Source organism: Protomyctophum bolini, assembly GCF_963924005.1.
Source record: "Protomyctophum bolini genome assembly, chromosome: 13".
Lineage (NCBI taxonomy): Eukaryota > Metazoa > Chordata > Actinopteri > Myctophiformes > Myctophidae > Protomyctophum > Protomyctophum bolini.
The window spans coordinates 33,173,729-33,186,500 of NC_137874.1; the positions used below are offsets into that span (position 1 = coordinate 33,173,729).

Below are 12,772 nucleotides of genomic sequence, written 5' to 3' on the forward strand. Positions count from 1 at the left end.
TACATACATTTACTCAAGTACTATTACTTAGGTAAAGTTTTCAGGGTATTTATTTTACTGTGTTTCCAATTTTCAGTACTTTTGCTCCACTACGATTATTTGAAAGCGTTAGATATGTAAGTTTATTACTTTGTAGATTTTGAACCTCTTCAGCCCTGTATACAGTTTGGCCATTTTAAAATAGCAGATCTACAAGCTCACAAGATTTTCCATTTTTTTATACATTTGAAAACTTGAAATGAGACATTCTGCACAATGAGTACTTTAAGTACATTTTGATACCAATACTTATGTATACAGTATATCTACATTGCAGTATTGATACTTTTACTTGAAACATTTCTACACTTAAAACATGTCGGTACTTTTTCCACCACTGCACTTTTATTTGTTTTCTTAATTGAAATTGTGCAATGCAATAAACATCTCCTTCTCGTGCAGTATCTCAGTCTCTGTCTCATAACACACGTGTTGCCAACGTTTCAACGTCGCATGGCAGCGACCGATCGAAGCCTGCTACATCTGTACATCTCTTCTCAACGATCCTTCAACGATCGAAGCCTGCTACATCTGTACATCTCTTCTCAAGCACACCCAAACTGATTATGCGTTCCTCCACGGACGTCCATCTGAAAATATCGTGTGCCATGGTGGGCGCCATAGGGGTGAGGGTCTAACTCTAGACGTGAGGGCCACATAGAGGCCCAAAACTCTAGTACAGTGGCTCTCAACCAGTGGTCCGGAGACCACCAGTGGTCGGTGGTCCCCAGCTAAATGATGGAGAGTTGGTAACCAAATATATCGTGTGCCATGGTGGGCACCATAGGGCTGAGGGAGGGCTGAACTCTAGATGTGAGGGCCACATAGAGGCCCAAAACCCAATACCAACATCATGTTATCTCTCCTAATGGTACCAACATCAACCTGTTATCTCTCCTATGGTACCAACATCATGTTATCTCTCCTATGGTACCACCAACAACAACACAGCATGGAACTGTGGACAAGATTCTATCCAACGACACCAAAATATTCTTTAATCGTAGGTCTGAAGGCCTATTCATAGTCTGGCTTTTCGGGGGTGAGGTGACCACCGCTCCGGTGGTGAGCTGACCACCGGAGCTGAAATAACGTTGAGCGGTGGTGAGTAAAAACAGAGAGAAGGGCTGGAGCGGTGGCGGTGGTTTGCTCTTCACCGCGGCTCGTGACGTCATGTTGTAGTTCGGAGGTCACCTAACCACCGAAAATCCAGACTATGTATGAGCCTTAAGAGGCTAAATGTCATCAAATGGTGGCCAGTGGCTCAAATGCTGAATAAATAATGGAGTTTGATGTGTAAAGGATTGAATACCACTGTTCTAGCATAACTATAATAGCGGGGTGGCTCCCTGCATGTGGACCTGGATATTGATGACGACGCCAGTCTCCAGATATCAGCCATTACGACGGCATCAAGGCCAAAACACATGTTAGTCGACTAAATCACCTGATATTTAGTCGATTAAAACTAGACTAACAGTAAAACATTCCGGGTGACCAAAACTAAACGAAACCTATTCAAGAGACTATGACTAAAACTAAAATAGAAATTTGCTGCCAAAAACAACACTGGTGTATACAGTGATGCTGCTGCACATTGCATTATGAAAATTTCAGGGAATACACACGCAGTTACAGTAAGGGCAAATTACTGACTTCATGCAAGCCATATGCACTCCGGGTATCCTTAAATACAAGCACAGCTAGTCCTCGCTTGTCGTGTGAAATGTGCAATATGAATAAACTTGACTTGACTTAAACGCGTTTCTTAAGGTCGTCTCAGCTCTCTTGGCCTGAAAACCACTTAAGCCCTGCATGGCTTATATATTATGGTTCATTGACCAGAGTCCCCCAGCAAATGTATTCGCTCAAAAGAGCCAAGTATGGGCCTGGGCCGTGGCTCAGCGGTCCAGGCACCTTGGCTGGTAATCCAGTCTGGCAGTGTGCCGCGGGTTCGACTCCCGATCCCGACGGCCTGCAGAACAGATAATATTGTTTTGGGGTATATAGAGCACCGAAGTCTGACGTCACTTTCAGTAGAGGGCGTCAGTCCCCAGGTTCATGTATTTGTTTAGTTGCATTGAAATCCCCATTGAGGCGATTTTAGATCGCCTCATATAACAACTGTGTTTGAAAAATAAACATGTCACCCCGGCCGCTTCACTCATATGGATATGAAGAATCAACTGACTGAGAGAAAACGCTAATGTTACTGCTGCTGAATTAGTTATATTTAGTAGACTGTATCATATATGAGTGACTGACTGTTGCAAACGATACAGAGACACCTCCCTAACAATAACGCAGAGACAGCTTGTTTATTTTTGGACCACAACGCTTATAGTAGACGATATTAAGATCACCCCATGTTATTCTCCATAGAGAAATTACTTCCGCGAACCAGGGGAATCGTCGGGATGAGCCAGTTACGTCAGGACTTCGGTGCTCTATTGTTTTGGGACACCATGGGTTTAAGAAGTCTAATGTGGTTAACCCATTTTGGGCGGGAACCCCTTTTGGTGTTTTAAGCATTATGTTATACTTTAGCTATTTTTGGAAAATTTTAATGTGTGGCGCAAATCTTTGAATTCTTAACTCAAATCTTTGCTTCTGGGTGGGGTCCCTGGAGAACTACATATTTTCAGATGGGGGTCAGTGGCCAAATACAGATAATTCTGGGGGTCCTGACATAGAAACATAGGTTTTTCAGAATACTTTTAGGACTTAAGGCCTATTCATAGTCTGGATTTTCGGTGGTGAGCTGACCACCGGAGCTGAAATAACGCTGAGCGGTGGTGAGTAAAAACAGAGAGAAGGGCTGGAGCGTTGGCGGTGGTTTGCTCTTCACCGCGGCTCTGTGACGTCATGTTGTAGTTCGGTGGTCACCTCAGTGACGTCATGTTCTAGTTCGGTGGTTAAATCCAGACTATGTATGAGCCTTTAGAAGACATTTTGTAGAATCGTCCCCGGGTCAAAACTGGTTAAGACGTTTGCTACAACCAGGCAGTATACAGTAGCAGGCACAGACACAGTGCTACAACCAGGCAGTATACAGTAGTAGGCACAGACACAGTGCTACAACCAGGCAGTATACAGTAGCAGGCACAGACACAGTGCTACAACCAGGCAGTATACAGTAGCAGGCACAGACACAGTGCTACAACCAGGCAGTATACAGTAGCAGGCACAGACACAGTGCTACAACCAGGCAGTATACAGTAGCAGGCACAGACACAGTGCTACAACCAGGCAGTATACAGTAGTAGGCACAGACACAGTGGATGGAATGCCAGTACTGTAGTAGTAGTGTTTCTCTCTGGAAAGGTGTCAGATAAACGGAGCCGTCTACAGTATGTCAGATGAACGGAGATAAAACGAGCTATTACAACACACGTACGTACAGTAGAACCCTCTGCAGATGCTCTCCATTCAGTGAGACATGTGGAAGTGGCAGATCAAACGGAACAAAAGGTGGGAAAAGCCAAGCGCGGCTCATGCTCAGCCACTCCACACTTATAACCCATTCTGACCTGAGATCAGATTCTAAAAGAGTCTTCTAATCTACATCCTGACATCCTGAGTTTTCTGAAAAAGCTATGTTTCTATGTCAGTCGTTCTATGTCAAAAATAGCAGACCTAACAATCTTGTAGATCTGCTATTTTTCAATAGCTAAAGCATAACATAATGCTAACACCAAAAGGGGTTCCTGCCCAAAATGGGTTAAGGGCTGTCACTGAAGCGTGGCCGCCATGAGCTCCATTACGCCACGTATTCCGGGCCAAAGCTCCATTCCTGTTTCCTAACCGTCTTCCTTCTTCTTTAAAACTGTCGGCCGTACAGATCGGAAACGGCACATCGGTGCCGCCGAGGCAGAAACAAACCTCTTATCTCCCATATTTTCTTTTTAAACTTTGTGTTTTTCTTTTTTTTCCCACCGTAAATTAACGCCCTATACTTGATCGTACTACACTACAGCCTAACACAGCCAGGCATCACACGTAGCAGATCAGAGCTTGTGGATCTGCTGCTTTGGAATTTGAATCCTGAAAAGTAACAGTTTCTGACATATGAGGTTTTCCACCCGACAGAGACGACATGTATTCCTTTCAGCTGAGACTATATTTAAGAGAGCTCTCTCTCTCTCTCTCTCTCTCTCTCTCTCTCTCTCTCTCCCCAACTGTCCCTGAACAAGAGATACTGTAATTGTCTTCTCCTCTGCGAGTTCAACCGTTCTTCTTCTGCTGTCTGAGATTAGCTGGCAGCGTTTCCTGTGTCTGCCAGCCAGACTTCCCGTCTGGATCCCCCATGAGGCACGTTGCAGATGGAGGAATAGAACAATAAAATAAAATACTTTATTTCCCCCTCAGCCTTCCCCTTGCCAGAGCTCCCCCAGCTTTGATATCATCTTGACAGCGACTTCTCGTACCTTTTGGCAAAGAAAGCGCTAACGGTTATTTGAGTTTATTTGCCCAATGTGGTGTTTATTTTACAGCGACGTTCCTTATTGTGTGGCTTATATATAAAGCGATCGTTTCTTTTGCCTAACAAGGCTGAACAGAGAGATTTCTGTGTGGTTCCGTGGGCAGCTATAAGGCAGGGAGAGACAGTTGGGGGGGGGGGTTTGGGGGGTTGGGTGGCATGTGGGTGGCTGGAATAACTCTGCATGCCACGACACGACCTGTGTGATGATGCTGTCTGCTGTGGTCGGCACAATCAGCAGAGATGAATGGCAGCCGTGCGCCTGACAACACTCCTATCTGTTGTGTTGTATGCATGGCCTGCAGTTCCCTGTGTACGGCTGTACGCTCTCGTCCCTCTATACTTTCAGAGATCGGCATGGTGTCTTTTAACTCTGAGAGTGTAAGTTAAAGATTGCAGGTTTAAATTGACAAGATTGTGCAGTGTAGTGGTTATACACTGCTATGGCTAAGGGAAGGGTCTGTTAGGGCTATAGGGTCTGTAACTCAGAGAGAGTATACAAATGGAATCCAACTTGGTTCCATTTGTAAATTGTACTCACTCAGAGTTATAAGGGTTCCATAGAATAAAAATCACACATCACATTCCATGCTCAGCCAATCAAATCATGTCATTCCGGCCAATCACTTTTGGACGTCGTCACTTTTCTGCAATGACTTTTATCTTCAATATGTTGTTCGCTATGGGGTCAATCACAAGACGCGGAAAGCTGGGTTAACCTTAGACCTGAGGACGATTCTACAAATGCCTTCTAAATCCTGACAGTTTTCTGAAAAACCCATGTTTCTATGTCAGCCATTCTCAAACTATTTCATGTCAAGGACCCCCAAGATTAGTATGTAATTGGCTGCCGACCCCCAACTGAAAATATGTGACCAGATTTGACTGAGAGCCTGCCATCGCACAAATTCCAGCTTTTCACCAGAGGAGAAAAACTTTTCAAAATGAGTTAATAGCACAGGCAGACTCTTCACATACTAGAGCATGTCTGAAATAAGTGTCAGAGCTGAAATCGACATGCAAATATGAAATAAATGCTTAAACATGTAACTAGGTGTAATGTTAGAGACCACAGAAGTGAACCTTTCAAGACTGTTTTCTCAACTCACCGTTTTCGGCAAGACATTACTCAATAAGCCATATCGCCAAAACTGGTGGGTCAAACTGAACAACCAATATGCCAATTTGAATTGATGATTGCTTTCATAGGACATGAAAACACGAAAATTAAAAATAAAATCCAATGGCAGTCCCTCAGTCAAAATGTTGTTCCAGGGGACCCCCCCAGAAGCAAAGATTTTAGTTAAAAACTTTTGCTCTGAAAGAATATAATTATAATCAAAGATTTGCACTACATTTTCATGTTTTAAAAAAAAATAGCAGACCTACAAGCTCGTAGCGCGGCACTCGGTGCCGCGCTACGAGCTTGTAGATCTGCTATTTTTCAAAAGCTAAAGTATAAGAAACAGGGACTCACCAGCGCTGAGATCACTGTTGTTCAGTCGCAGCGACGACCTCTCCGACCTCTCTGACTTCACACTCCGGCTCTTCTCCAGCAGCAACACGTCCACAGGCTTGGAGTCCTGGAGGAGAAATAAGGAACAGATAGACAAACATACCTTTATTATTGACCCCGCCACGGCGCCAGAGACAGCACAGCAGTGACAGGTACAGATACAGGGGACAAAGGAGAAGAGTGGGTACAGAAGAATCACCTCACAATAAAGAAAGACACCCTCGAACGAATATTGATGAAAGCCTACTGTTTAGGCTACAGCTCAACAAGCAAACTTTAGCTAACTTGCCATATTTTGATATATTTTCAAAGGTTATCATATCATGCCAGTGCAACTGTAACATTTTCTGGTGATGTCATCCGATTCGAACGCGTCACCTATCCCACTCATCCCAAACTTTAAAACAATTATTAACAAAAACATTAACAATGAAAACATAACTGGTGAACGGGTGGGAAGCTGTTCTACATCAATTAACTTGTGTAACGGGAGGAAAGGTGTTAAGGAGACATAAGGCCGTGTTCGTGGGAACCTGCGCAAGTGGTGTTTTTCCAGAAGCCAGTTAGGTCGCAGGTAACGCCAAACCAGCTGCTACTACTAAACCAAGACACTGCGTAGCCAACGAAGGCTTTCGGGAAACGGGTTTGCTGCTACGTGCGGCGTTAGCCGGCATGTGCGTAGTTGCGTACTATATTCTACGCATACGCATGATCTAAAATCGACCTTTTGGGAAACCCGGGCCACTGTCAATAAATGGTTCAATAAATGACATACGTACTCTCTATACAATCACCCTGCTTGATGCTGATCAACAGGAGAGTAGCAAGGCATCAGCACAAACCAGTAACGGTACAATTGCCAACAACAGCGGTAGATGTTATAGTAGTCCTCACACAACGCCGTCAACGCTATGCTATGGCACGGTTACTGAGAATTAAAGGCCGAGACAGAGAGAGAGAGAGAGCGAGAGAGAGAGGGAGGGAGGGAGTGATAGAGAGAGAGAGAGCAATGGAGAGAGAGAGAGAGAGAGAGAGAGGGAGGGAGGGAGGGAGGGAGGGAGGGAGAGAGAGAGAGAGAAAGAGAGAGAGAGAGAGAGAGAGAGAGAGAGAGAGAGAGAGAGAGAGAGAGAGAGAGAGAGAGAGAGAGGGAGGGAGGGAGGGAGGGAGGAGGGAGGGAGAGAGAGAAAGAGAGAGAGAGAGAGAGAGAGAGAGAGAGAGGGAGGGAGGGAGAGAGAGAGAGAGGGAGGGAGGGAGAGAGAGAGGGAGGGAGGGAGAGAGAGAGGGAGGGAGGGAGAGAGCGTTCTGTGTTCTAGTCACAGCCAGTATGTGCCTCCTTCCTTACCTGGGCTGAAGAGCAGTTTGTCGAAGCAAACTCCATGGACTTGCGGATACTGTTGGGGGAGAAGAAAGAAGAGAGAGAGAGAGAAAAAAAGAGTTGATCACAAGACTCAGTTAAAGCTACTGTAAATAGACGGGGAGTGCTTCTCTTCAGGTCCTCGCCAACTCCAGCCAAAGAAAAACATTCTAACTCAATACAAAGGGCCCCTCGTCTCCCGACAGGCCCGGACCATTAAAATCTGATAATTCAATGAAATCCTTTAGACTGGCAACATTTTATTAAGGGTCATCCAGTAATCTCTTTAATGCAAATTCAATTGCTCAACGATATTATCTATATAAAAAAAAGAAAGAAAAAAAAAAGAGGATGGCGGGGGGGCGAGGGGGTAGAAACTTTCATTTAAAAGGGAGAGAGGAAAAAATAGGAAGGAAATTTGGAGTCAGAAAACAGGCCTATAGCTACACGGATGCCACCAGACAGCTCTTTGGCTGGCATTCTGAACAGGATTCAATCAGCTTCATTCACTCATGTCCCGTCTAAACACTCCCAATTAACTCATTCTGGGCGGGAACCCCTTTTGCTGCTTTAAGCATCACGTTATGCTTTAGCTATTGAAAAAAATAGCAGATCTACAAGCTCAAGTGCCACGCTACGAGCTTGTAGGTCTGCTTTTTTTTTTACCGTGAAATTGTGGTGCAAATCTTTGAATATATATTCTTTCAGAGCCAACGTTTTTAACTCAAATCTTTGTTTCTGAGGGGGGTCCCTGCCAGGAACAACATATTCTCAGACGGGGGTCGGCGACCCAATTACATATCATCTTGACATGAAAATGTTTGAGAATGGCTGACATACAGTAGAAACATATAGGGTTTTTTCAGAAAACTGTCAGGATTTAGAAGGCATTCATAGAATCGGCCTCAGGTCTAAATGGGTTAAAAAATATTACGATGCGAGCTCGGCTTCCCAAATGACCGGCGAGACGGACGGCGCATCGGCCTGGTGCATGCTGTTAAATCCCTGGCAGTGGCGTTGGCTGTGGCTCCCAATTAGCTTATCTGCCAACCTTAACCCATTCTGACCTGAGACCAGATTCTAAAAAATGTCTTCTACACCCTGACAGTTTTCCATTCTGACCCGAGATCAGATTCCAAAAAATGTCTTCTATGTCAGTCGCTCTTCGATTTTTCAAAAATAGCAGACCTACAAGCTCGTAGCTTGTAGATCTTCTATTTTTCAATAGCTAAAGCATGACATGATGACCAAAAGGGGTTCCCGCCCAAAATGGGTTAACTCAGTTAGGCCCTTTGATTCTAGGTGGGACAAAGATAAGTCACAATCCGACGCGCCGGACAATGGACAAAGGAGGACACTGTCGGCCCGTCTTTTTCTCAAGTCTAGATCTGAACATAACTGGAAGAAAATACAAACTCTGCCAGGTATGGGCCACTAGCAGCACAGGTATATTATATTATGTGCGACAGCAGAACTTAAAAATAAAATTTGGTCAACATGATTGGTCAAGGATATCAGCAAAATGACAAAACGGCTTATCCCGTATAATTCTTATGGTCGCTGAGGGGCAGAAACCTCCTGTCTCCGTGTTCAAACCTTTTTGTGTTTTTTCATAAATTGACGCCCTTCTTGACCATATACTGCAGATCCACAAGCGCCATATGTCGAGCTCGTAGAGCTGCTACTTTTGCTACTTTTGAATTTAAACCCTGAAAAAGTAATCTTTCCTAGCGTTTCCCTCTACACACCAAATCTCTTCAGTCGAAAAAGCTGATCTACAAGCTCACTCAGCTTGTAGCGCTGATGTTTTCACCAAATCTTCACCCCCACAATGGGGTCCATGTAAAAAAGAAGATGCACTTTGTAACCGTAGTGTCCGACCGCCGGGGTTTCGAACCGTGCAAATGTTTACCGCAGAGCCAACAGAGCATGCCGGTTTGCTCAAGGGAGATATTGAATATTGTCCTTCGTGCAGTACCACTAGTCAACCAGTAGTGGTCAGACAGCAGTATTTTTCAGTTTTCAATTACCCCATTTAGGCCTGACGTCGGAATTAGAAAAATATCTACCTAAATCATGACAATTTTCTGAAAAACGTCATGTTTCTATATCAGTGGTAATCAATATTTCATGTCAAGGACCCCAACAATGATATGATAATATCAGCCGCCGAAGCAAAGATTTGAGTTAAAAACGATCGCTCTGAAAGAAAGTATATTCAGATTTACACCATACTTTCATGACTTTTCTAGCGCGGCACTGAGCTTGAAGATCTGCTATTTTTCAACAGCTAAAGTATAAGATAGAGACCAAATACTACCACCAGCTATAATGTACAGTATTAACATACTGTACCATACAGATGTACTAGTTATTAACATACTGTACCATACAGATGTACTAGTCATATTGTATTAACATACTACCACACGGATGCACTAGTAATATTGTAACATACTCTACCATACAGTCTCCAGATGTGCTATAGTTATGAATCGTAACCATACAGATGCAGTTTGTTATTGTAATAACAAACTCAAAATTCACACAAAAACAGTTACATAATAGTGTAGCAGCCTTCATTTATAAAAACTGCCAACTAATCCAATCTCGTCAACATGATCAGTCAATTTGCATATCTGCAAGATGTCACAACAGCTGGTAATGCAAAAAAAGAAAGAAAAAAAAGATGAAAGAAAGAAAATAAATCAGTTCTAATAACGGAGATAGCACAGTACGCCCGTGAATAATTTACACTTACATTTTAGGAGAGCAGCGTCTGGTTCTGAACTTGTGCCCATAACAATGTTTTGACTCAATATCTCTCGTCCAAACAGCTTGATCTAATTTGAAAAGGAGGGGAAGGACCCGAGCGGAATGCAATGGACCTTTTTTATCCAATAAACACCTCCTTCTCATTAAGTGGAGTGCCGTGGCTTAACCAATGAGGCGAGGCCTATCTACAGACTAAATGGAAAGGTTATGATGGTCTCGAGGGGCGGCCTGGCCCAGAGAGCATGAATGGCATTAGTGACGGATCCGTATAAAAAGAGCAGAGTCCGGTGCCAGATTTTCACTTTAACCTCTCAGAACCACATGGCCTAAGAGAGTCACGGTCTATAGCTCCTCAAGGCAAACGGAGCAGCGTTGCCAGGACTGCTTATTACAAGCGACTTCAAGCACAGTCGACTTGTAAATATTGGTAGTTGTGTGCATGGTTGTGCTGGGCGTAGTGTTTTTAAAGTCGTAGTAGCTTGTTTGGTCGCGCTTCAGTTTAATACACACTAAAGGTATACCTGCCAATATCGGCGATTTGAAAATTGTGCTGTGAGCTTGTAGATATGCCGTTTTATTCAGACCGTACGACGTGTGGAAACGTCATAGCTAATCCAACCGACGGATTGTGACGACGTGTACACACGTCCTAGCGCTTTTTCATTGATATCAAACGAAAAATATTTATTCAGATTTTTGTAATTTTTTGGGGGGGTTGGCCTATCCTTCTGCAATGCGCTGCCATTCCCTTCCCTGTTTAGCGCGCAGAAATAAAGGCTCGACCAGATGGCTATACTTATGTCTTCATTTCTGACTTCAACATGCCTCTCGCCCGGAATATTAACGCTTCTAGAGAGACTCAGATCGTAATCATAGCGAGGTAAGCAAGCAACATTATGCCTCCCGTTTTTTTGTACGGAATTTCAGAGTAAAAGCTGACATATTTGACCGGCACCCCGAACTTACATTTTGAAAGAAATCCCGGTGCTGATTGTGTTGAGAGAAAAGAAATATCAGGATTCTTTATTATTATTGATATTTACATTTTGCAACACAAATCCTGTATGGGGGTCACTGGCATAAGATCATTTTCAGACGGGGTTCGGTGGCCAAAATACACATCAATATGAAAGCTGCTCTAAAACGACATGGGGACCTAGTGGGCCCTAGTCGCTTATTATTATCTTTGGCTTCTTTTGTTTTGATAGACCTGGTTTGCTTGTTTCTCTCGCATCTATCTGGCAACAGTGTCAAAGGAATGAAAATGCTGTCTGGCTGCGTTTGGCCTGTACTGGGCTGGGTGACGCGAGGCCTGTGACTGTGGTGGCGCCTGGTGGCAGCGAGCTGAGGGAGAAGAACTCATTACCTGAGTTCTCTCTTGACTTCTTCGTAGTCCGCTTGGTCCTGAAGCTTCTCCTCCATCCGCTGTGTTTGTGGGACAAAAAGACGGCAAGAGTTCAGATATGTTCCTCTGTGGCGCTTTGGGCAGAAACCTCTCATGCATTTTTTTACTTTTTGTGGGTTTTTTCCCGTAAAGTAACGCTCTGATCATACTAACAGTGTCACATGAAAAGTATCCAAAATATCAGATCTACAAGCGCCAACTGCAGCGTGAAAGCTTGTCGATCTGATATATTCATTTTTTGAGGGGCTCCTATGCCCAACTTTGTGTGTTTGTATGTACCCCATAGCGATGATTTGATTGGCTGAGCACCCCATTTCGCCGTTTGATTGGCCGGAATGTGATGATGTATGATGATAGGAGTACCCCTCACTTCACACGGGTGTGATTTCTTTTGCCATTTTCTTATTTGAATCCTGAAAAGTAACAGTTTTGGCCATATGAGGTTTCCACCCGAATGTAAAATAGCAGGTGTACTGTACAAGCTAGTTTGTAATATCAGTATGTGTGTGAAAACATCCACCGTCATACAGACCAACAACAGCCACTGCATGTAGGACACATTCAGAGGCTCTTGGTATCAACAATAACAATGTTTATTTCATAAACATACTACATACAGTACACTATGCTAGCAAGATTAGGCTGCAGTGAATTGTTGTGAACAGTCGTACCGCCCGGGATTCGAACCCACCCAGGCCTCCCATGTGGAAACCAACAACGCTAACCACTAGCCTAAAGGGGAGTTATACAGACAGACAGACAGACAGCTGAACAGTATAGCTACACTCTACCTTCAGCGAGGCCTCCTTGGAGCTGAGCTCCTGTCGCAGCTGGCTGATCTGCGAGGCCGTGCTGTCTCTCATCTGGTCCAGACCGGCCTGCAGCCGCTGCACGTCCTCGGCCAGCCGCAGCACGTCGCGCTCCTTGGCGCTCAGCTCCACCTCCAGGCTGGAGCGCGACAGCACCTCCAGGGTCTGCTCCTAGTGCGGATCACACACACGTTAATTAAGAGCCATTAAGAGCTGAGGCCGATTCAACAACATGCCTTCGTGCCACAAGGACCCTTATTATGTTGACGAGTTGAATACATAGGACCACAACAGAAACAAGTCCCTTATAGGTTTTTTTGTGTTCTCCTTTTAGCCTAAAAGTCTGACTGTATGTACCACTATGACAATAAACATCAGCACACCGAAACTACAG

The 12,772-nt window shown here is 44.3% G+C and overlaps 1 protein-coding gene across 1 annotated transcript in view; it reads right to left on the reverse strand.

The window, feature by feature from the left end:
• The window catches only part of cux1a (cut-like homeobox 1a), a 252,591-nt gene that overhangs the window by 47,329 nt on the left and 192,490 nt on the right, over positions 1-12,772 (reverse strand). The window contains 4 exon segments of the mRNA XM_080780448.1: positions 5,997-6,102; positions 7,378-7,426; positions 11,531-11,589; positions 12,361-12,549. Coding sequence (XP_080636574.1) covers positions 5,997-6,102; positions 7,378-7,426; positions 11,531-11,589; positions 12,361-12,549 — 403 coding nt within the window.